Below are 26,175 nucleotides of genomic sequence, written 5' to 3' on the forward strand. Positions count from 1 at the left end.
ATTTTTAGGTATTCTTTGAAAAGTATGCTTTACTGAGTATTTGTAATTTAAAAAGTGAGTTTGCATCTTATCTAAATAAAGACCAAATGGATATATCAGGTACCCTGGTTAGCTTGTTCCTTCAACCTGTTTTTACCTGGTCAAACACCATGCCAATCATCTTAGGCATCATGGTATGTAACGCTTTCGAGCATAAAACAGATACTAGAATTCAGATATAGAACATTATTTTTGTCAATATTTATTTTTAAATAATCTCTAGAACAAAAGAAATTTTAAAACAAAAGGCTTAAAATGTATTAATACCTGCATGTTAATAATTTAATTTTTCCCGAGTGATTGCACAATGCTTAAATATAATTAAACAAAAAAGATGCAATAAAGTGTAATCCCCCAACATTATCCCATAATCTGATTTTAAGTAAATATTACACTTGTAAGTATTTTATGCTCTTTGTTTAATATAGTCACTACTATATGTACTTGCTTTTATGTTACATAGCTTTTAATATGTAACTTAATCTCTGAGATATTATTTAGTTGAGAGGACTCAGTTGATTAAACATAGATTTTCTTATTATAAAATCAGAAATAATAGTACTTGCTTGTAATAAGTGGAAAGGTTAACATTCATAAGCTTCATAATCTTTGAGCAGTTACATATATGCAAAATAATTACTGCAATTAATGTTAGATGATAGTCCTTGGTTTGAGGAAAAGTTTAGTTTGACATTTAGTAATTAAGCCTTATTGCATGATACTTCCTTGACTCAGCAAAGCCACATACAATATAAATTAAGTGTAGAGGACTTTGGTTTTTAAATGTTAAAAGTATAATTGGAACAGATAGGTACCTAAAATATGCTCTTATAATAGGAATTAAAGGCCATTTAGTAAGTCCACGTTCATTTCCTATTTGATTACTAAATATTTAAGAGTTTTTCAGTTATGGCCTGTCTCACAGAGGAAGTATGATTATCTAAATATGTGCTTTTTTTTTTGATAAAGGAATTGCTTGCTCAACTCAGTGCTTTCTGTAAAACATTGCAAAATTGTGTGCATCTGCTAGTTAAAACCATGACATATAGCAGGCTAAAATGGAACAGAATTTGATTGCAGACCTGAAGCTGATTTTCTTGGTTTTGCTACCAAAACCATATCTTGCTAGAGTACGTTCAAGATTTTTTGAACAGTCCATGAAAGGTGACAGGGATGTTAATCTCCACTTCAGCCCGGGCAACTTCACTTAAGTCCTTGGCATTCAGAATCAGGAGATAAGCAGGCTTTTGTCCTGCTCCTGGGCTCACCACCACGCTCAGAACTACACCTGTTTCTCAGAAGTAAATAAGGCAATATTGAGTTTTTAAAAGCCCAAGCTATAGATTAAATGTCATTGAAATAATATAGGAGGTATTACATTGACAAATACAGAAAGCCATATGACCTGAGTTCTTTTTCTGACTCTTGTACCACCTGGCATGAGACCACCTTTAAAGAGGTCTTTTAAACTCGTTATGTACCCTACCTACACTGTAAGCTCTAAGAAGGGAGTGTCATGTCTGTCTTGCTCACTGCTATATCTCTATATTCTATGACAATGACTACAGCATAGTAGGTACTCATTAAATACTTACTGAATAAATGGATCTGTTCTTATCTGTAACATAAAAATATAGCACCTGCTGTATATACTGTAAAAACTGATGATCAAATGAAAAGTGTGTATTAAAAGACTTTGAAAGTAGTAAGATATATCATATGTATGGTTTCTAAGATTGATCTGGAAGCTGACTTCCTTCAAACAAAATGAGAACAAATCTTTTACAGTTTTGACTGGATATATAAAATCATTTAGTGTGAAATGGCTCTACAATCCTTTATCTCGTTTCTCTGTAGTTTTCCATATTTTAATCCCACAGACTGTCATCTATCTCCCTGTCCCAGCTGAGAAGTAGTTAACTAACACTGATGATTTGTAGTTTGAGTTACTGTATTTGAGTTGCTGGTGTGGTTCTGGGTCTTTTTCAAGCCCTAGCTTACTGAAAGAACGGATGAAAGTGATTCACAGAGCTTTCTTCTCATTATCTTGTATCTGCTATAATACTTAGCTTCTCTTCTTAGAATTACTATTTTTTAGAAATATGTCTTCATCAGGAAAGGCAAAAAGCTAGAATTCATGTTGCCATTTTTTCTTCCTTCTCTCCCTCATCTAGAGCAGACAATGATGCTCCATCCTGACACCAAATGGTGCTTTGACATTTTTTTTCTACTGGTAATCAACAAGACCTGATCAAAAGGTGAAAATTCTTTTCAAATAAGTTTAATTATTCGTTACTGTTCTATTTATAGTATTAAGGATCGTTTTTTAGTATTATGGAATAATCAACCTTACTCCTTTCCTAATGAACTAACATAACAGAACTGCAGTAAGAAGAATATTCAGACACAACAATTGCTTTCATTACCATCATCTTCTTCCAAGGCATCTGGGTGAGAAACAAAGATGGGTTCTGATGGGTATGAATCAGGCTCTTGCCAAACCCAAGTTTCTTTAGTTTTGACATTCAGCTTACAGAGCTGTTTGTGAGAAAGAAAAAATCAATCAAGCAATCAGTCAATATGCTCTACTTGACTAGCATATATTCAAAGCACTGTTCAAATATTAGTAAGAAGGATTAATTACCCTATCTGGAACAAAGTGATTCAAGCCAAGTCCATACGCGTATGTGTAAGGTTTCCCACAATACTTCTGGTAATTGATTTGAGGAAACTCAAACGCTATGAAATAGAGCACATACATAGGAAAACTCTTAATCTCTTTGAAGGAAACATTTGTTCACTCCCGTGTGAGGTTTTCTCTGGATCATCTCACCTTGGCGAGGCCCTGAAAAGAGAACCTCAGGCTCCAGCCAGATCGTCTCGTCACTGCACAGAATTGCAGTGGCAGTTGTATTGGGGAGTGTGATTAAATTCTTGCCTGTGTCAGCCTAGGAGAGAAGATAACAGAAACCTCAGTGAGCAGGAAAGAATTCAAACAGCCAGAAACGCAGACTTCCTAAGTCTTGGCTCGTGAGTTCTTTTTTAGGTCAATGTGTAGGGAGGAACTGCAGGAAGCTATAGATGAAGGACCCTGGGATGTGACTGGGAAAGCTATCTGTGCCTGTGTCAGTCACTGGCTATGTATCACTGGGAAAGTCACATAACCTCTTAGGCCATTAATTTCTCTTTTGTAAAATGAGACTATCCTTGAAGAAAATTTAGGGCTCCAGATAAAGGCCTCTGAAAAACAAAAACACAAAAACCAAACAAAAATCTCAAAACCAATAATAATAATAGTTAATGTTTATCTGCAGAACAACAAAGACTTCAACTGCCTGAGGGATGAAAGAATGTATATCTCTTTCACGCTTAGAATATGTTTTGATTTTGCTTAAAAAAAAAATCCTTACAGTTATGTTGACAAAAAGAAAAAAAAAACCACTAGACCATATGTTTACTAAGATCTCTTGTCACACACACATGATTTTTCTGATTGTTTTATAAAAACAACGGACACTATGAGATTTTTCTAAGCACATATCTACTTATTAATAATCTCATCAAATACTTGACTAGATATTTTGTTCTAGACTCTATTCTTGGCATTCAGGATATTTTGGAGAGTGAAGTCCCTGTCCTCTTGAAGCCTACATTCTAGTTTAAGGAGATATACAATAAATGTAATTAATAAATTTTATAACATACCACAAATGTGGGGAGAAAAAATAGAATAGAGGAAAGAAGATCAGAAATGTGAAGGGTAAGTGGGTTAAAATTTGAATAGATGGTTAGGGTAGGTCTCTGAACAGGTGACAGTGGAGACAAGACTCTTAGAAGATGAGAAAATTAGCAATGCACATATCTGGGGAAGAACATTCAAGCTGAGAGAACAAATTGTGCGAAGGCCTGAGGGAGGAGGATGCTGAGTTTGTTTGAGGAGCATCAGAGAGTCCAGTGTGGATCTTATCGACTGGGCAAGGGGAGAGAATAAGAAAGGAAGGTGTAGAGGTCATGAGCCAGGCTATACAAAGCCTTGTAGGTCATTATGAGGACTTGATCTTTCTCTGTGAGTGAGTGATGGGAAGCCACTGGAGGGTTTCCAGCACAGGAGTGAGATGCTATGATTTATTTTTAGGGTAGACTTATTAGTAGGGAGGATCCAAGAGTGGAATCAGGGAAACCAGTTTGTCTTGTAGTAATCTAGTTGAAAGAAAACAATGGTTCACACTAGGCCAGTAGCATTGCAGTTAGTGAGAAGTGGAAGAAGGGGAGGACAGAGTCAAGAAGATTTCCTATTAAATAAGATATGGGATGAGGAAGAGGCATGAAAGTAAGAGAGGCATCAAGCATGACACCAAGGTGTTTGACCTGAACAAAGCAAGATTGATGTCACAACAAAGATAGGAACTACAGGTAGAGTAAACTTTTCATAGGGGAAGATGAGAAGTTCAGGTCTTGTCTTATTAGACTGAGATGTCTATTCGACATCCAAATGCAGATGTGGAGCTGGCACTAGCAGGTACGAACCTTGAGTTTAAGAAAAAGCTAAAAATGTAAATGCATAAGGCATGAATATTTAACAACGAGTGAGTGTAGAAATGGAAGATAGGAGAACCAAGGCCTTCCAACAAGATGAAGAATGAGAAGGTAGCTGGTTGGGGCAAAAATGTCAAGAGAAGGATTTTGTAAGAGCCTGATAAAACTGATCCATTGAAAAGGTTAGGAGAGTGGTGATCTAGGAAAGACGGGGAGAACTGGGAGAGTGATTTCCCTGAGAGGGTGAAGGAGGATGAAAGAGATCAACTCTGGATAGGAAGATGGATAACTCAGTGTATGAGTACAGCTGCTGGTGGGTGGGTAGACGTGGTGGCAAGTCTATGGTTCCTTTCTGACTTCTTTCATTTGTTTCAGACAAAAAGGAAACATAGTCATCAGCTGCATCTGAGTGTGGAGGCGGGAAGTGGGAGATGATAAAAGTTTAAAGAGAGAAGGGTGTGGAATATTTAACTAGCAAAGTGAGAGAGTAAGTGAAGCAGGGAAATGTAGCAGAAAGATTTGTGGTCATGCATCTAAAATTGGAGCAATTAACATGATTGTGCCTTGTCTGCACTTAGTTCAGCCTCAGAGGTATAAGTATGGAGGGGGTGGAGAGCTGAATTTAACTAGAGTTGTGGTTTTGACAAGTGACTTTGATAAAGTAAGAAAGAGGCAAGGGAAACGAAGGTCTACATGAGAAAGTGATTGTAATTGTTGACCGTAAAGCTTAAATTGAGTGAGGAGAGAAGATAAATCCTCAATGGAGTGAGAGAGAGAGTGAGAAAGTACTGTGTTCAATGGACTGGAAGTTCCTGGTGGAAATTGCAGTAGGGCAAGTGATGTTGAAAGATAAAAGGTCAGAGTGTGTCATGCTTGAAACTGAGATTATGGAAGGAGTATAGTCTTAAGTACTGGCAAAGTCGAGGGTATGAGGGATACACACACACACACACACACATACATCACTTGGCTATATAATTAGATAAAATGAGATGAAAACTTGGGGAATTTTAAGGGTGAATAGAGGGAACAATGATCTGAAAGCAGCAAAGAGGAGGGACACCTACCCCAACTCCAGGCTAAGTGGTAAAAGGGCTGTACCCTGTGCAGAGAAGAAACTGCTTCTCCTGGAAATTACTGTTGGGGAGACTGGTGTCTTTAGGGGAGAGAGCCAAATTTTGGTTTAAAAAAGAAGGTGAAGGGAACATTCTAAGAAGAGAAGACAGGAGATTTTTCTGGTGGTGGACTAAGAATTAAAAGTAAATAGTGGAAGATTTTCAGAATAGGGAAAGGATAGGAGGTGGGAGCCAACAGAGGAGAAGATTCTGCAAGATTTTGTGAAATAAGGGACTCGAGGTACTTAGTGATGATGCTGGGAAGTAGCGAGGGGTGTGCACATGTATGCGTACTTATGTACATGCATACAATAAGTACAAATGTCTATGTCTCTGTTTAATATATTATTTATATGGTTTCAAGTTGAATTTTTTTACTTTGTTCTAGTTTGCTTATTTTTCTTGTTAAATTAGATTTCCTGTTTGTTTGTTTGTTTCCTGAGATAGGGTCTTGTTCTCTTTTATTTGTTTGTTTATTGAGACAGGGTCTTGTTCTGTTCCCCAGGCTGGACTGCAATGGCATGCAGCTCACTGTAACTTTGAATTCCTGGACTCAAGCAATCCTCCTGCCTCAGCCTTCCAAGTAGCTGGGACATAAGTCCTTTCTATTTTTCTCTTCATTGCCAAACTTTTAAAAGTGTACATTCAGTAAATGCTTCCAGATACTCAACTGCTTACCTTAAGAGCCCTGAAACCTGACTTCTGTCTCTCTCACTCTATTCCCTTAGAGATCACCAAACCTAATGCTTCATTCTTAGTCTTCAGCCTTTTCAACTTGTCTGTAGCAGTGAGCACCGTATAACCCTCACCTGCCCTCACCTTTGTGACATTACTCTCTCTTAGTGGGAGCTAGGACTTTCTGGTGGCTCTTGTTTCTCTTTCTGGCTTCTCTTATTTCTACCATTTTCTACACGTGGGTATTTTCTGGAGCTACCGTGCTTGGCTATCTTCTCTCTCAGTATTCTCTGGCTTTCAAATTCCTTATTTTTTAAATAAGCAAATTTTAAATGCTTCTTTTCAAAAACCTATTCTAAAGTATGATTTCCCCCCCGCTAGCAGTCTCATCTCTCTATTCTTATATATTTTATTATCATTTCAATACCAATAATTATAGGCTTTTCTTTTGTTTAAAAACCTTCACTGTCTCTCCGTTACCAGTTCAATAAAGTGCAAATTTCTTAGCCAGGCCTTAAAGCCTTCTAAGATTACAAGGTACTTTTATAACTTTTTATCCCATTTAGTCTACCACTTTTGCCTATGTTCCAACCAATTATAATAGCCAATTCTCTCTGCGTATCTCCCTCTCCACTTCTCTGTCTGTCCTCAAACCGTTCTTTCTGTCTTCAATCGTTTTGCCTCTATCCCGTCTCCACCTGCTGTATTACTGCCCATTGGAAATAACTATGTTCCATGAATCTCCCCTGCACTATCATCTGACTAACTATTAATACATCAATTTATCCCTCCTGAGAGTACTACTCCTGTGCTGACATGCATGGCTATTCCCGATTCGCCTTCTTTCTCTCTGATACACTAGATAATGGGCTCCACGAGAACCAGAAGTGTATTCTTTTATGTATCCACTGAAACAGAGTGTGATGCCTGTTGTAGTGGCTACTCAATACCTATTAGAAGAAAGAGGAGACAGATTAAATGATGTTAGACTTTGTTATCATTATTGCAGTTCCCTATTTTGTAATTGGGTAATATTTCTTCAGGCAATGATAACCATACAGTTAGAAAAATCCTTCCTTTTTCTTTAATTTGAAATGTGAATATTTAAGTTAAGTGATCCTCTTTTATTTCCTTAATTTAAAGATGATTGTGATTTTTACATTACTAACAAAATAAGAGTTTACTGAAAAACTGACTCATCCATTTGGCGAGTATTTTGGGGACACTCAACTACATGTCAGTGATATGCTTCCTAAGGGGAAAGCAAAAATCCTTAAGGTACCCAGACTGATCTCTCTCCATGATCTTTCTTTGGCGCGCCAGATCCATGTATAGCAGCTGCCTATGGAATGCTTTGCTAAGATGGCTAGTGGGTACTTTCAAATTAACATCTGTAAAGCAAAATGTACTCTTTTTTCTACAAGCTAGCTCCTCTTACTTCTATTTTTTTATTTGAGATGGAGTTTCGCTTTTGTTGCCCAGGCTGGAGTGCAATGGCATAATATCGGCTCACCACAACCTCTGCCTCCTGGGTTCAAGTGATTCTCTTGCCTCAGCCTCCTGAGTAGCTGGGATTACACACATGCGCCACCATGACCAGCTAATTTTGTACTTTTAGTAAAGACGAGGTTTCTCCATGTTGATAAGACTGGTCTTGTACTCCCAACCTCAGGTGATCCACCCACCTCGGCCTCCCGAAGTGCTGGGATTACAGGCGTGAGCCACCGCGCCTGGCCCGGCTCCTCTTACTTCTGTGTTTTCAGTTCAATGAATTATATCATCATTCACTCAACTGCTCAGGGTGGAAATCTTGAAGGCATCCTGAACTCCTTCCTCTCTCTTACCCCTCACATGTAATTAGACACCAATTGCTGTTGATTTTGCTGCCTAAATATTTCTCAGCTTTGCATCTTCATCTCTCAGTCACCATTTTCTTAACTCAGATACTTATTCCCTTTTATTTGCCTCATTGCATTAATCCTGTAACAGGGCTTCTAGCCTCTACTCTAGACTCCTCACTTTCCAGTCTGTCGTCCATGATGCTGCCAGAGTAAACTTTCTGAATCAGAGATCTAATCATGTCCTAAAATACACTTAAAATACACACTTAAAATATTTAAATGGCTCCCTTTATTTATACAACACTCAAAGGCTTATGTAGCCCATTGTAATATTGCTCCAACCTATCTTTCCAGTCTCTCTGCCCGATACCCATCTCCCCTACACCCCTAAATAAACCAACCTCAGCAACTACTTTATATTTATAGATGAAATCTTGCATTTTTAACTCCTTCTTGCCTTTATAGAAGCCCTTTTGCCTGTCTGTAACACTCAACCTCATCCTCTCTCTTTCTCATTCTTCACAGAGCTTACAAACTTGCTTAAGAGCAGTGGTGTTTGGTTCTAAATTGAGCTTATTTTCTACTACACCATACCTAAGCCTTTGGTACGAAGTTTTACATTCCATGTAGCTGTTTCAATAACCTCTTTTGTGCAACCAGGGAGGAAATAGATATAAAAGAAAGCATATATTCACATATCTATATGTTAGAATTATATTTTATTGATTTTGACTGGTATTTCCATCACACTACAAATTCTAGATGTTACTCTGGTTATTCTAAAAAGATAGTCTCTAAATACAGGGAAGAAAAAAGTAGAAATAAAGAGATGACTGTCTATTGTTAGTAATGATTTTTAACCTCTAGCATTATTTTTCAGAAGATTTATAGAAAACCAAAATAATGAACTGATTTCCCTACAAGGGTACTTTTTGATGCTTCATCACAAAATTATTTAAAGTATTTATATTATTGATGAAGTATCATAGGAATCAGTGGATCTGCACTATTCACCGAGGAAGTATATTTTAAAGACAATTTTGTAGATACAAGAACAGCAGATTTAGAATCAAAAAACCTGGTTCTTATCCTGGCTCTGCTGTAGTTGCTTTTGCTAAGTCACGTTACTCTTCGGAGCTTTAGTTTCATTTGTAAAATGAAGGAAGTTTAATTAGTTTATTTTTAAAGCTCCTTCTAGCTCTCAAATTTCAAGACTTTATGTATAAACATGAGGCAGGAGGACAATTCCTGAGAGAGATGAAACATTCTGGTTAAATCTGAAATCTGTGGAGAAGCAGGTTACCTTGTCAATATTCAAAGGAAGTACATATCTCCTAACTTCAGGTTGGGGAGCCTTTCTGGCATTTTTTTTCACCTCTTCCCAGTTCTCACGTAAATTGGCTAAATATAAGTAATTATAAACAAACTCAAATCTGCAAAAATAAAAAGTCAGACATGAGCACAGGCAATTACAAATAATTTTAGAGAGATGATTCATGCCTTTTTAAGCACAAGTGCCTGCCTGTTCTTTATTCTACAACCCAGAAACTGCTATTGAGCCAGGTGTATTAGATCATTTCCTCCTGCCCACACTGGATGAAAATAAAGAAACCGGCTTAATGGATTTGTTTAAGTAACAGCAGCTTTGAGATTCTTTCTGTTCTGCTTTCCTGTCACCATTCTGTTTGTGTCTTTAGGGACTGTTGTCTTTTTAGTGACTTGGCTAGTCTGAAAAACGCAGGACTTTTTCTCCCTTCTCAGAGAGGATGGGGCTCAAGTTTCCCCAGTGATTTTGTCAAATTTAAGTTCACATCTCAGGTCACAGAATCTTTTGTTTTCAGGTGGGATTCGTGGACCCAATTAGTTTTCAATCATTAACCATAGTTTTGATGTTCAGATTACCTAAACTCCCTGCTACTTTCTCAATTACATTTTTGACTCTCGCATACCTCTTGCTATTTTAGATGTGATTCAGATTGAGAGCAGTGTCTCTGTAAAAGCCCTTAATTTCCAGGAACAATGGGAGATGTCGCATTTATCCAGTGTCCTTTCTTACCCTTTCCAGCAGCAGAGATCCACAATCAGAAACCCATTGTCTTCATAGGTGTTGATGTGATGGAAGAGGTTGAAAGGAGAAGTCCTGTATTTATTATTGAGGTATTTTTTCCTTTTTTTGTCAGCAATATGAAGCCAAACCTTGAAAAATGAGGAAAATATTTTGATGCATTTAAAAAGGAAAAAAAGTGTACATTATTAAACACACCTTCTTCAGAATCACGAACTCAACAAATATATCTAAGACTTACCCCCATGGTTTCATTGGACTCAAAACAATCCATGTAGTTGGCTCCCCAAAGACTCCATGAAGAAAGGAACTTGAACAGGTTAATTTTGACTGGTGTCTCCACAAAAACGATATAGTTGGGAGTCAGACCAAAACTGTTCAGAAACACAAACGGGCTTGTGAATGAAAGGGCTGATTCTCAAGTCACAAACAAATTTGTATACATGTGGTATGCTCAGTTACAAGAATCAACAGTGCCTACATGAAATTAATTATGTTTAAATTTAGTTTTCTGAAAAAAAATTGTGATCAGGATTGATATCAAAGGTAGGCAAAGCAAATCTTTAAACTTGAGTTTTCCTGAAGATTCATAGCAGGCCTTCAAGTTACCTATGAACGTAAGATGGCTTGAATCGGTCACTGCAGGGGAATTGTACAACGATCTCTGACTTGCTTATTGGATCTTCCTTGTCTGAAATAAAGTGGTTTTAAAAGGCTTTGGAACAGCCTCTTATTTTTTTTTTAATACAAAGCATTTAGAACAGCTTATACAGGCAAAGAAACACATTTTGATTGTTTTAGAGAGGTTATTTTCATTTTCTCCATCATTTGCACTTCTTAGTGAAATTTCATGTGAAGCTGCAAAATCACCTAGGAAAATCCAAATAGCAGCAGATTTGGAAACGTGTGTTCAAATAGGGTGTGGCAAGCGGAGTATAGTGGTGTCACATCTTGCAATAGCTGGAGGTGAGTTTTAAGTCAGGGGAGTAGGGAAAAAACCTCAGAATGGGCAAAATGCCTTTTGCAACATCTTAAGATGCCCAAAGGATATAGTTTAGATGGGTTTGTGTCAATAGCCCTATGCGGTAATTCTTAACACACATTAAAATTTACTCACTAGTAAGTGAATGTCCTCAAACTTTAGTGCGCATCAGAATCACATAAAGAGCTTCTTAAAATACTATTGCAGGCTCCACTCCCCAAATTTCTCATTCAGTCTGCCCTGGACAGGGCTCAAAATTTCTATTTCTAACGGTTTCCTAGGTGATGGTCTTGGTCCGAGAACTACACTTTGAGAACTGTACTAAATAATACTAAACAAAAATCTGTATACATTCAAATAATTCCATCATCAAGGTGGTGAACAATGAACCTGGCAATAAATGGAAAATGAATGGAGAATTCTAGGGTACACTCCTTTTTGCTGTAGTTTTTTTTTCTATAGTATTTATATGAGTTAATAGATTTGTTTGTAGTTTTGGGAAGTAAGCACAACGTACTTAGTACACTGTCATACGTGTATGTATGCTATTATTCACACATACATGCTTATTTAATTTAGTTTTGCCTAGCACATGGATAAGTGCTCAATAAATGTTTGCTAAGTTTGAATCCAAATTGTATATGATCAAATCCATATATATATTGTGTGTGTGTGTATATATATACATATATATATATATGCACACTACATTTTTAAATTCTAGAAGAGAACTTGGACACTTACTTTCTATATTTTCAAGTTGTCATCCTTTGATATGATGCCCTTGGGCATTAGGACCCTTATAGGGTAGGAGTGAGGGCAACACTTCTGAAATCTGAGAGTAATTTAAGTATGCACAAAATGCTATTCTGATATTCTGATCTTTCTCACAATACAGTAAGTTTCTCACAATACAGATACTTGTTTTCAGAAGAGGACAGATTGGTAAACTCACCTGCTTGCAGTGGTGGGATCTTTACAATGTTGTAGGCAATTGAAAAATTTTTTCCAAAGCAATTACCAATGTTGTAAACGGTTCCATCATTTTCAATGTGGGGGTGAGCAGTGGCTCCATTGACGGAGACATAGTTGCAAAGATCAACCTACGGAAGTAAAGTGAATGTCCTCCCATTGAGAGAAGGAAGATACATTATACCTTTGTCCCTGGGTCTGAGGTCATCACTACCCCTTGAACTCTCACCCTAAGTGCACTTTCTCTTTCTTCTCATCACTCTGGATTCTGCCCTCTTTCACCTTGAGTTCCCACCTTCATGAGAACACACTGCCCCTCATGTGTCTGCATCTGGAGTTACCTGTGACATCTCTTTATCTGATGTATACTATACAAGGCTCTGGTCAGTTACTTTTATTATATGCAGATTGACCTCAAGCCATAAGTTTGAGTCCTCAGACTTTTTTATACTCTTATTATTGTATTAGATTTAATTGTATAAAATTGCTCATATCCAAAAATTGTTGCTTTCAAAAAATGGCAATTTTTTATGATACTGTGTAAATATCAATGATGTGTCTTGCACGTGGTACTATATGAGTTTGGAACTGAAAGGGACTTCAAGCTTCATCTAGTATAGAAAGTCTTAATTTAAATAGACTTTAGGAGAACCATGGATCTCTTTTAATTAAATATAAACATTTCAGGCAAAAACATTCAGCATTTAATTCAATTTTATGTCTCATAAGTTTAGAACTGCAAATGTAACACAAATCTCTGTTTGAAGAAGGATAAACTGAGGTCCCAGAGAGATCAAGTGTCTTGTTTAAGGATAAAGAGCTAGATAAATCAGCACTAGATTTCTACCTGGGACCTACTTGGTAAAGATTTATTGAATGAATAATTAATGGAATATATATTTATAAATTCTTTCCAATTAATTAGGGGGATTTTTTTTAAAGCATAGAACATTTTAGCACACTTGTTTAAATAATAAGCAAGATACTCATTTATTCAATCAATTATTTATCAAATGCTCTGGGCTTTCACTATGTGCCAGGTACTGTACTGTACCAGGGCCCAGGAAAGAGAAGATCTTTGCTTTCAAGAACTTCATTCTAGACCCGTGCTGTTCTATTAATATAGTGACCACTAATTTTTAGATAGAACTTCAAATTCAGCTCCTCAGTCACATTAGCTACATTTCAAGTGCTTAATAACACCAGGATAGCACAGTTATAGAGCATTTCCATTATTGCAGAAAGTTCTATTGGCAGCACTGCATTAGACCAATAAGCTGGCATAAAGCACTGCGAGTGTGCAATTGCGTCATAGAGAAGCGCCATCTAGTCCAGACTGAGGGATTAGGCAGTTTTCCTGAGAAACATGACTCCAACTAATGTTTGAAAGGTGAGTAGAGTTAGCCAAGTGGAGCAGGCTGACAGTGTGTTCCAGGGAGTGGGAATCCTAATGTAAATGCCTACTGTAAATGCATAGACTTGTGAAATAATGTGTGCTGTTTGGCAATTACTAGTCATTTAACCTGGCTACCATGAAGAGCATGCATAGAGGAGGGGGAATAAGAGTGGGACAGCCACAAAGACCTTCACTTGGACTTTATTTGGGAAGTTATGGATTCCCTAGGTGGAGTATCACTTCCTAATATTGCTGAAATTTTGTTCTATGCTATTTCATTCAAGATATAGCTTTACTTCTCATAAGAAGTGTCTATAAGAGGGGGCAAATTAGTGCAACATACTTGCCTAGAACCATAAATAGCATTATTTTCAGTATCAGTAGCTATAATTTCTCGAGCACCCAGTATTTACCAGGTTCATGCTAGCTTATAAAAGCTATGAAAGACAGGGACCATGTTATCCTACTCATTGATCTATCCCTTTCATCTAGCATAAATTCTGAATATGGAAAGCACTCAATAAATATTTATGTCATGAATGAATGAATGAATATATTAGGCATTTTATATGGGTTTTCTCCAATCCATGTAAGTGTTTAAAAATTTATAGATGAAGAAACGATGTTTGTCCTATGTCAAATAGCTAGTCATTGTTGACAACGCTAGGATTTGAAACTTAATCTGGCTCTCATGTTCTTTTCACCAAATTGCACCAATTGCAGGAAAGCATCATAGACAGAGGCAATCAGTGCAGTCCATTTGGAGCTTAGAATGGTCATTCTGTGTGTTCTCATCAAGTCAGAATCAAACATTCACAGCATGAATGTTCCAAATTCTAAATTCCCGAACATCACCTAGCACTGTGTCCTACCTGCTTAATTGTCTCCAAGGTCTCTGGATTAATCTTTGTAATAAAGTTGGTCTCTGTGCAAGCGTAGTAATCTTCCCCCACTGGGTAGACATTAACAAGGGCATTGTCGGTAACCTCCACTCCTCGAAAGTAAGAAAAAAACCTGTAGAAGCAAATGAATTTTTCAGTCCAGTAATTTTCAAACCATGAGAGAAAAAGGGCTAATGTAAAATGGCTTGAGTAACATTCAGTTTGGGTTCAGTAACCTGGAAAATATATTCTTGCAGGGATCTGGGAAAGCACAGGTGCCAAATTCTGTTATGACGATCCTTTTCTCAGTCATTGCCCGTACGTAAGCATCAGTGCGGATGAACCTGAAGGACATTGAAACATAAGGAAGGGTATAGACAGGAGCAATCCGTACAGCCCATGCAGAGCTTAGAATGGCCATTCTATGTGTCCTCATCAAGTCACAATCATAAATGCACAACATGAAGAATAAAGGGTTTTATTAGCTCACTTTCTTGGGGTGACCAAACAGGGCAGACACAATGTCCCACGCGTTTACATTTCTGTCTTCTAAACCTCACATATGAGGAAATTGAGGTTCAGAGGAGTTAAGTGGTTGGCATATGTAGCCAAGCTGGTTTAGAATCCTAGAGGGTCAGTGCTGGACAGCATGAACTTTCTGTATCACACCATGCAGCCCTGAGGGAAGTTCACATAGGACCCCCACCCCCGTCACCTACAACCTGTCAACCTAAACTTACTGGGGAAATTCCAGACATGGTGTGCTGAATTATACTCTTCTCAATCTCTCTGTCTCTTTTACGTTTTTCTTCAATGTTAACATTCATTTTGTTTTAAAAATTAAGTGTTCTTGAATTCTATCTCTTGCCCAGACAGGTCTTAGAGTAGATAGCATACCTTGTCCAGGATTTCTCATGTGGACAGCCAGTTAAAATCTGATTTTGTACTTTTATTTATTTATTTGAGACAGAGTCTTACTCTGTCACCCAGGCTGGAGTGCTGTGGTGCAATCTCTGCTCACTGCAACCTCTGCCTCCTGGATTCAAGCTATTCTCTTGCCTCAGCCTCCCAGGTAACTGGGACTACAGGCATACATCATCACGCCTGGCTGATTTTTCTGTATTTGTAGTAGAGACAGGGTTTCACCATGCTAACCAGGCTGGTCTTGAACTCCTGACCTCAAGTGATCCAGCCGCCTTGGCCTTCCAAAGTGCTGGGATTACAGATGTGAGCCAACACGCCCAGTCACACTTTTATGAAGAAGAAAGAGTGCCCTGGTCTGTCGAAAGTATATGAAGCTTTATCTGAACTCCACACTAAGCTCTCCTGGCTACATTTCTGCTTGACATCATCTGTTTCTCTTCTATTATCACGCAACTTGTCCTGCTTCAAGTCCCCTTTCACTGTTTCTTTTCAGGTCTTGTCAAAATGCCTGAAATCTGTGATCAACAAAGCCACTAATAGGCTTGAACATGAAAGCAGAAGACAAAGTATTTGTTAATACTTCGTTAACAGGGGTTTCCCAGAATGACGATTTAGGGCTTCAATAATCTCTTGTTTTCAGAAAACTTCTCTTTCTGGTATCATTGTGACATGCTTTGTCCTTCACTACTTCGTGGCAGCCTCCCACCCCCTTACCGGTGGCCTTTCCAATTTTATAAAAAGAAAAAGGAATCAAGACGGCCAGTGGTTTAATAATAATAACAAGCATCACAATAGCTATTATTATGAAGTGCTTTGTGTGTGCTAGACACTGTGCTCTCATTTAATGCTTGTAATGAACGTATGAGGTAGATTCTATTATTTCTCCCATTTTACTAATTATAAAACCAAGAATTGTAGGTCAACATCTTGCCAAAGGTTACCCCAGGCAAGTCATGTCTGTTGAATACAGAGTTTAAAGCCATGCATGTTGGACCCCAAAGCCCTAGGCTTTAGCTTCTCCTTTATTCCATGATAGTGTTCCCTCGTGTCCATGCAGACACACTGGCCCAGGTACATTCTGAGAAGAAAGTGCGTATATAGGTTGCCTCCTGGGTCCAGAGGTTAAAACTCACATGGGAGGAGGAGCTGAACTAGGCCCTACTTAGGGGAGGAGGAGGGGCATGGAGTGCTGCTTTACCTTCTGTGGTATGTGACGTGTCCTTCTTTAAAGTCAAACTTGTGCAGGAGGGCTTGTCCATCAAACAGGTGGTAAAATGGCTCAGATCCAACTTCAAAGAGTCCTGGCCCACATCGAAGGAGACTGCCGGTGAGCCACAGGGGGATCCTGCCTGTGATGAGGGGAGACAGAACGTTGTTTCTTATCCCTGCCTTGGGCTGGGCTTGTCCTTGGTAAGGCAGAGTATATCAGCAGCCTGATTGGGCAGCTTCTTCCTCGTAGAGCTGGCAGTGATTTTCATTCCCAGCCCTCGCGCTGGACAGCACTGAGAAAACGTCTGCTGACTTGACTCTCCTTCACTAGAAAATGTCTACTGACTTGACTCTCCTTCACTAGGAGACCACACCGTGGGAAATGTGGCGACACCCCAGAGTGTGGGTAAAGGGTTGGAAAGAGTGAGGGAGAAGCATCTTGAGAGGACAGGGACTCTCCACCTAGATTTCCCCAAATACCAATCCATTTGCCTTTTGCCATCTCATTTTTAAGAAAATTTTCAAATTTCTTGATATATTTTAGTAGAGTGAGGAGTAGAAGGATGCATTAAGAACGGGAATAAATATATTTTAAAAAGATGTGGGGGGAGGGGGGAGGGATTGCATTGGGGAGTTATACATGATATAAATGATGAATTGATGGGTGCTGACGAGTTGATGGGTGCAGCACACCAACATGGCACAAGTATACATATGTAACAAACCTGCACGTTATGCACATGTACCCTAGAACTTAAAGTATAATAACAACAACAACAAAAAAAAGATGTGTCTATAGAAAAAAAACTTTTAAAATGAATAAACAGGAATCCTGGCTCTTTAAAATCTAGAGCTATATCCCTCTGTGAGTGTGAGCTATTGCCTGGATGAAAGTCAATCTGCTGTAGCAGGAAGTCCACAGGGTTGGATGTCAGGGACCTGACTTCTGGTTTAGGATCAGCTCACATGTCATCTCTGGACCTCAGTGTCCTCATCTGCAAAATGTGGGGTACCCAAGAGAGTCCTTAAGGCCTCTCAGCTTTCACAGTTAGGTTTGTCCCTAAAAACCCAGCTAGATTTATCCTTTGAGAAGGGCAGTGCTTGACAGTGTTTCCTTGTTTCTTGCCAGTGAATTTTTTCAAGCAACTGGATTATTTCCTATAGCTAATAATGGTACTGATAGTAATAATTACTGTCTATTGATCACTTTGTGTTGGATATTGCGTGAATCATTCTATTTATATTACTCCACTTAATTTTCACAAAATCCTCATGAGGTAAATTTTGGGCTTTTGTAGATAAGGGAATTGAGGCTCAGAATGTTGAAGTAACTTAGAGGATTCACAGACAGTGAAATGATAGAGCTAGATTAGCATCTACATCTGCCTCCCAGCAGAACCAACATTCCTCTAATAAAATGGGCATGAAACCCACCACCCTTTCACATTCCCAGGTGCTTATCACTGGACCTTCATTTATTCAGACACCTATGGAACAGACATTTATAGGACATTTACTATGTGCCAGGCACTGAACTAGGCACTGACAGTTTGAAGATGACAAAGGTGTAATCCTCATCCTTACGGAATTCCAATTAGGTAGCGTTTTTCTACATTAGAGAAATAAAGTAAAGGCAAACGAAAGAAAATTGGTTCTTGCTATAAAAAGTCCAAACCACCTGATCTCTCTCCCTGTGACCCACTGGGGGAGTCTGCATTGAGACATGCCAAGGAATAGGAAGCCAGAGAAGAGAGACTTTGACATAAAAGAGGATGGTTTCAAGACAGGCGAGACCAACCTGTTACATGAGCTGTGAGCGGTGAGGACAGTTCCTCCACAGTTTCAAACAGTTTCTTGTAACCACCAGCAGGATGCTCGACCCTGAAATAGTGGAAGAATAAGGGAGAAGCCCATGTTGACGCTCAAAGTCCACAGAGATAGAGGCAGAGCTGCGGGAGACAAGGCACTCTAGGGCTGGCTCAAAGCCTGTTCTCTCCTGCCAGTCTAGTTTCAGCGGTTGGTCGAGGGGACGGAGAGGCGGGAGCCGGGGAAGGGCGGATGGGGGAGGGAGGAGCACATGAGGCTGGGGGTGGCGAAGACTACTCAGGTATGGAAGGGGGTCCCAGATCACTGCTCTGATGTCAAGAGAAATGACCTCTCTTTTAATGTCAATGGTCACAGTGAACTTAATCCTGTCCTCTGCAGTTTTTTCTTACTTCGGAAGACAAATCAATCAATCCTACTGCCATCACTTCACTTCCTAAGATTTGTTACTAAACAGAGTCCTTTCCACAGTATTCTCCCGCCCTATCAACATGCTCAGCTCACTGCATCATTGATTTTCTAGCCTCAAGAGAGACTCATTTATCTCCTTCCTAGGGGTTGGGAGATGACAGCTTTTCGGGTCAGGTACCTCATCCTTCATTATTCACTCATATTATACCATAATTTTTTCCCCGTCATCTCATTTCTCTACCAATCCCCAAGACCTACAGTACTTTTTTCGTCATAGTCAGACCAGGAGATTCAGGTTCTTTATTTTTGCTTGTTTTCTACCTCCTCTGTTCAGTTTCATTTTATAACTTAAAAGAGTGGAATCTCTGACCAGACTCAATTATAATAATTACCTTTTACTCAACAATTACTATGTCCTACCTACCACAAAAAGAACTTTGCATGGTATTAGCTCTTTTAAATCTCACAGTAACATAATGGAGTAAAAGCTATTATGACATCTTTCTATATATGGGAAAAGCTAGACTTAAAAAGTTAGGTAATTTGTCCAAAGTCACATGCTAGGAAATGACTGGACAAGAAGTGGAGCCCGAGTCTGTCTGAAATCCCCATACTCAAGACTGCTTCCAAACCCTGGGCTAAGTCACACAAATCCCCCATAATTTGAACCTGAATTCTAGAGAGTTGCTTTAATACCTAAGCAGGAAAAAATGCCCCCACCAAACTTTAAGGGTCTTTCCTAAACAGGTCATTAATCAATGCCTTCTCTTCAGGAGCTCTTGAAATAGCACATTTATCATGAATCCACTAAGGTGTTTTTAAAAAGGCTCCCAGAAATACTTACTGGATAGACATTTTCTTCCAGTTCAGGATCCAGAGTTCTGGCACCAACTGCAGAGTGAAGAAGTAAGTTCCCAGCCAGGGGCCTTTTTATGCCTTCTAAATCCCCTAAAAGGAGCTATGGCTTTGGGAGCCCTTTCCCACCCCTTCAGCTGAGGGAGGGGGAACAGAAGTTGCTTTCAGCTCTCAGATCCTCCTGATGCTTGAGCTTTATTTGGGCTTGCTGTTCCCATAACAGTTATTTGGCTGTTTTCCAGAGACCTCAATCCTTCCCAAGGAGAATGAGAGCAGATTAGAAAGAAAGGACCCGGGTGGGAGTGGCCAGCGTCAGGCCTGAGCTGATCCCAGTCACCCCACTGGACCTTGGCACCATTCTCTGGGGCCCACCTCCCTGTAATGCCTCTGTGCCTTCATTCTCACCCTCATTCATTCACTCACTTATGTTTAAAAATATCTATAAACATACTATCTATGAACCAGACAGAGATGGGTATTGTCCCTGTCCCTGTCTTCACAGACCTTATAACTCTGTAAGAGTTACAGGAAACAAACTATTCAACAACTTTTGATTAGTGCTGAGATTGGAGAAGTATAGAATGTTATGGAAGCACATTGTTCACCTCTAACCCTCTCTGGCCACCTTATTGATAGCATTCAGTACCAATATTCTTCCAACCAGGTTGAGGACTTTTGATTTGCTGAGAATGAAATTCTGCATATCTTTGCTTGTCACTAATGCCTGTCTGTTCTCTGCCTGACCTTACTGTCCATTGGTATATATTTGGCACTCAGAGAGTATACAGCACTAATTCATTCATATCTCCACACTCTTTCATTAAGTCTCAGTTGTTTGCCAGCACAGACATGGTACTGCCCAAAGAAGTCCTTGGAAAACAGGCAAGATATATACTATGCCAGCTGACAACCTTAACTTTTTTTTGAGAAACTCATTAACAATTTTAAATTCAGTTAGTAGTTATGGCTACTTACCCTAGGGGTCTTCTTCAACAAAACTATAACAATTAATCCAAGTGCTTCCCAAGATATACAACAATACTTCATTTCCTTACAGTGAGGGCATAGGCATGTGATGGGCTCCACCCATTAGGGACAGTGGTAGAAGTCCTAGTGGTAGCACCTGGGGATCAGCTTCCATAATATCTCTGCCCACCCAGGGCAATCGTAGTGTCTCCATTCCACAGTGGAGCCTGGAAAATTGTTACTGGCTGGGTAGCCTCCAAGCTCCATCCTTTAGCCATCCCAGAGATTCTGTTACTTCCTAAATATTTAAAATGTTTGCATTCTACTTTATTAGAGTTAGTTCCATTATTTGCAGCTAAGAACCCTATGCCTATAAAATGATGGTAGTATTTTATACTACCATCATTTTTTGGGGGGTATAATCACTTTTGTTGAATCTTGGAGAGCTAGAAGGGGAGATTAATATCTATCTTTGCACGTTAAAAGACCTATTTCCAAAATACTTCAAATAAGAAATTCTCCCCAAAGTACAAGGATAATCCAAATCTTCTTAAACCAGCAATAGAAAAATAAATTTTTGTTTATAATTAAAGCAAATACTTCTGTGTCATAAACACAATATTAAACTTCAATAAATACACCGCTAATTTGGAGTGAGCGTTTATTTGCACAATACCATATATACACTTTTTTGCTATGAGAATGCTTTATTAGGCAAAACCACATACTATGCAAGTGCTTTAAAATGCAACAGGAGGAGATGTGAAGACACAAAGAACAGGGGCATAGTGACACATGGATATTAGAACACACCATGTAAACAATCCACACTGCTTCCACCCTTTACCCAGAAAAGGAAGGATCTAGGCCACCTCCTCCTTGTCACTGTAGAATGCTGTGGTACCACCCAGGAAGAACATTGATACTAGCATTAGGAAGCTCCAGGAGAAAAAGGAAGTATCTAAGCTGAGACAGGATAAATATATAAAAGTTAACCAGTCAAAGAGCAGGTAGAAGAGTGTTCAGGCACAGCTTGTAGAATTTACAAAAGTCTAGAGGCTAACGTAAGGTGGGAAAATAGCTAGAGATGAAACTGGACTAGAGATAATCATAGGCCAGATTGTGTAGAACATCATAAACCATGTACAGAAATCCAGACCCTTGTCATGAGAAGGGGGGAATCAATGAAATATTTTATTCAGAGGAGTGACATGATCTGATTTGCATTTTAGTAAGACCACTTAGACTGCATTGTGGATAATATACTGGAATGGGAGATTTGGGCAAGACACTTTAAAGGGAGGCACAGATCAAACAAGTGGAGATAGCTGTTATAAGCAGGTGCACTGAGGTATGAATAGGAAGAGTCAAACTCAAGAGATACTTCAGAGGAGGCCTAATCTAACTCTGGGACTGGTAAATGTGTTGGGGAAATAAAAGGCATAAAAAAGGATTACCAGTAGGTTTCCAGTTTCTGGTACAATTCATTGAGATAATGCACACCGTGTGTGTGTGTGTGTGTGTGTGTGTGTGTGTGATGTTTCAGGGATACAGAGAAAATGAATTATGATTGTGATTTGAACTTATCTATTAAAGGAGAAAATCCTCAGGGCCTATAATCATTTGAGAGCCTAGTAGGGAGGCTGAATGAGTTAGCATCTGAAGGATAAGCTCAATGTTGACACAGAAAAAAGATGGAGGTGGTATTCCTAGGGAAAGATGCAGAGTGAGAGAAGGCAGAGGAATGAGCATGTTAGAAAGACTCTCCTGCAGCATTTTTGTTGGATTTTATTTTCTCAGCAGAGTCTCTTCTCTTTGAGAAGAGCTACAGGCCATGTTGTCAAACCTGTACATTGTCAGTTCATTGGAGAGAAATTCCACTAATATTCAGATCCAGCAGCTTGATAAAATTTTCACCTCTCCCCTCCCATTACAAGAGGCTGAAAGAGAAGGCTCTGTCGGAAAGAAAGCGTATATTAGTTGAGTGATAGAGCATTAACAAACTGCATTTAACATCACTTCCTGGGAGATGAGAATCCTGTCTTACTGGTGTCCATGACTGCACCAAGTGCCTTTCTTAGATATCCCTGTGCTGCCTTTGGTATTCTGGGGCTAAAAACACATTGTTTAACGACAGCAACCAGTTTTAATGCTTTTTGCATTGTTTTGCATCTGTGGTATCCTGTATGCTTCAACGTATAGATCCTAGAAGTCAGCTTCTTGAAGGATATTTCTTTCAAAAGTGCAAATCATGGCAATTCATTCTAGGAAGGCTCACAAACTCATAGGCCTTATGAATCATCAAATTAGTATGCTTGGAGAAATTTAGGATGAAAACTAATTTCTGTGTATGAAATTTCATTGAACCCTGAGTTCCTCAGGTATAAGGCAGGGAAAATATGCAAAAGCATTCTTTAGCCAGAAGTATTCTATACAAATATTAAGTAATGCTTATTAATGCCAATTCTCAGGAAGTTTGGGAGTGTCTAATCTTCTGGCTTATACTTCCTACCTCAGAAGTAACCCATTTTTTTTTCCTATTCTGCCATTGGTGTGAAGTTAAAGATCAGATGTCCACATCCTTTCAAAGCATGATTTTGACCTCTTTGCTCCTATAGCCTCAAATGTAGACCTCTTTTCTAGGTCTAACTTTATCTTTCTGTGGTTTCAGTGTGATTCACTGGATCCCCAATGTATTGTTACTTTATCCTTTCATCCTCTCCTTTTATTCCTTCCCCACCTTAATTTTTTGCCTTTTGGTAAAATCAGATCTTTATGTCCAATTTCTGTGTCTGCCTAAGAAACTGTTTTTGATATACTTTGGTACATTTTGATATACTTTGTTACATTTACCAAAATAATATTCCATGAACTAAAATAGCAAAACATCTTTCTACAGAGATTTCTAGATAGAAATGGATTCCACATTTCTTTGAAGAAACTGGTTTTGAGGGTATTATAAAAGCTGCTTTTTCATCCTGATATTAGGCAGATCAGCTGGGGCCTGCAGGTCATAGTGAGAAGTTTGGATTGAGTTCTGAGAGCTATGGGAAGATATTTAGGGATTTAAACAGGGGAGTGACTGAGGGATCTGATTCATGTTTTGGAAAAAAATCACTCCCACTGATATTTGCAGAATGGATTATAAGTGTCTAGAGAGGAAGTAGGGAACTGGCAGTTCATTTCAGGTGAGATGATGATGGTGCTTCGATTAGAGTAGAGCAATGCATATGGAAAAAAGATGGAAAGATTTGAGATATGTTTTGTAGGTAGAAATTACAGGACACATGGGATAGGTTGATATATCTGGGATATAAGAAAATGAGTTAAAGGTCATCATGCATCTATTGCTAATATTGTAGCATAAAAGCCAGACAGCAAACCTCAGTGTCATCGAAGAGTAAGTTTCTGGGGTGGTTGGCGAGGTATATCTGCAATATGTCTTGATTTGCTTTCATAATTGGAGTTTGCCTTGCTGTCTAGATACTGGCTGAGATAAGTGAGGTTATTTGGCTCTGCTATACCTCTCCTCTCCAGCAGGCCAGCCTGGGCTTATTCTCCTAGCAATGACAGATGAAAGAGCAAGTGAAAACAGGAGAAGCCGTTTAAGGCCTAGGCTCAGAACTAATCTACTGTCACTTCCACCACTTTCTACCAGCCCAAACAAGTCATGCGGCCAGCTTAGACTTCAAGGTGGGTGAAAATAGCTCTACCTTGGTAGTCTTTGGTGAGAAGAACGACAGTGTCACACCGCAGAGGTCGTGAAAATAGGGAAGGATGTAGAATTGAAAGCGTTTTTTCAGCTTAGCACATGGGAGACCCAAATTCGATTTCTAGGTTTTAGAATGAGCAGTTGAATGACTATCACACTATTCTCCAGGACTAGGGGAGAAACGGCAGAGTGGAAATGGGTATATTATGAATTCTCAGTTAAACACAAGATGCGAGAAGCCTGTAAGACATTCATCTTTTCCAGACACTTACTTGTCCCTCTTGCTCCTTCCCTGATAGCAGCCCTCATCCTCCCTTCCCTGAAGGAATTTTCTCAGTAGAGGTAGGATTTGACCCAAAGTAGTCTGAGCCTATATTTTGTAAGTATTTCTTCCATCCACATATAGAAATTCTAGCAAATATAATTTTCTTGGTTTCATTACCTGCTCAATGATACTTTAGTACTCCTTATAGACAGATGATCCTGGAGGCTTCCCAGCTGTCTTGCTGGGAAGTTAGCTGGGAAGGGCTGAAATCTCTCTTCAACCATTTCCCAACCATACTGCCAGACGCATTCTTTTAAAGGAAAATCTGACCATCTTCCTTCCTTGAGGTTTTTAAGAGCTCTATAGAACTTACTCGATAAAGCTCAGCCATAAGATCCTGCCCATCTTGTCCCCTGCTGGCTTCTTAGTGCCATCATCTGCCATTTTCCCCTTTCCTTTGTGCTCCAGCAGGACCAAGCTGGCCACTGTCTCTCATGGAGTGCATATTGTTTCAGGCCTCCCTTCACTCTGTCTGGCTCTTTGCTTGGGCCTCCCCTCCTTCTCTTGTCCATCTGTCAAATTCCCAGTGTCTGTCATAACCCTGATAGAGTACAACCTTGCTGGGATGCCTCAGACAGGTTGGTATCCTTTGTTCTTTTTCTGAAACTCATATATGCCTATTTTTGTATAGATCACATTATATTATTTCACTTGTTAGCATGTCTGTCTTGCTGTTCTTGCTTATTGTAGAGAAATCGAATTGTCACCCCTAGCACATTGAGAGTTGGCTAAACTGTTCAATATCTGTAATGGTGGAAACTGGAGACAGCCACCTGTTCCCCCAGGGGAAAATGGACAGACTGACAAAGCTTTGCACTCACTTCTGCTTTACATCTATAAATCACATGCAAGGCAACTTTCCTTGCTCCTCTTGTCTCCCCACCACTGCCAGAACTTAGTCTCTCCTGGCATGATTCAAAAATGTCACTGGGAAGAGGGACCTAGGGATAGCCCCGGCCACATATCTTTCTGTCTCCCCTCCTCTAGTGGACATCAGAGTGCCCTCTTGCTGGTGGGTTTCATCCCTCATTTAGAGAATCCTTCTTGCCTTCCACATGCCTGTGTGTGTAATAAACATCAAAATTACTTGTGGTCTCTGGCTTGGGTGTGATGTGTATTGACATTTGATATCTTGAAAATGTGGAGCATTACACTCAGGGCATCAGTACTTAAAGAGCTTAAAACTTGTCGATGGTTGACTAAGTTAGTAGAGGCCACTAGAAGAGCTGCCTGAGTGAACTGAGCAGGCAAGAGTAGAGATTTTGTTTATAAACGAGTGCTTAAGGATTTTTTTTTTTTTTTTTAGAGAATTTGAAATATTTTACTTAAAATCTTGATTGTACTCTGATTTTAGTTAATCAGCTCTTGATTCACACCCACCAAAAAAAAGCACAAAAGAGGATTCTGGGTCAGCCCTGTTGGATTAATGGTGGCTCAGCTATTGAAG

At 39.2% G+C, this 26,175-nt stretch overlaps 1 protein-coding gene across 1 annotated transcript; it reads right to left on the bottom strand.

Annotated features, from left to right (window-relative positions):
* Positions 1-225: 225 nt before the first annotated feature.
* Positions 226-19,974, bottom strand: RPE65 (retinal pigment epithelium-specific protein 65kDa). The gene is made up of 14 exons (XM_011936889.1): positions 19,715-19,974; positions 18,434-18,516; positions 16,625-16,775; positions 14,739-14,846; positions 14,494-14,635; positions 12,209-12,356; positions 10,881-10,962; positions 10,513-10,645; positions 10,263-10,402; positions 9,510-9,639; positions 2,873-2,987; positions 2,684-2,778; positions 2,466-2,577; positions 226-1,327 (listed from the first exon to the last, which is right to left on the bottom strand). Exons 1-14 carry the CDS (start codon positions 19,723-19,725, stop codon positions 1,176-1,178), a joined length of 1,602 nt encoding a protein of 533 aa, XP_011792279.1. The 5' UTR covers positions 19,726-19,974; the 3' UTR covers positions 226-1,175.
* Between the last annotated feature and the right edge of the window lie 6,201 nt (positions 19,975-26,175).

The sequence above is a fragment of the Colobus angolensis genome, unplaced genomic scaffold, assembly GCF_000951035.1.
Source record: "Colobus angolensis palliatus isolate OR3802 unplaced genomic scaffold, Cang.pa_1.0 Scaffold158, whole genome shotgun sequence".
In the NCBI taxonomy this organism is placed as follows: domain Eukaryota; kingdom Metazoa; phylum Chordata; class Mammalia; order Primates; family Cercopithecidae; genus Colobus; species Colobus angolensis.

Excerpts from the sequence above, each read along its gene's own strand:
- RPE65 (XM_011936889.1), bottom strand. Across the intron at positions 14,847-16,624 it reads CACGTCACATACCACAGAAG|GTTCATCCGCACTGATGCTT; the intron begins GTAAAGCAGCAC and ends AATGTCCTTCAG. Across the intron at positions 9,640-10,262 it reads GATCTCTGCTGCTGGAAAGG|ATTTGAGTTTGTTTATAATT; the intron begins GTAAGAAAGGAC and ends TTATTTTTGCAG.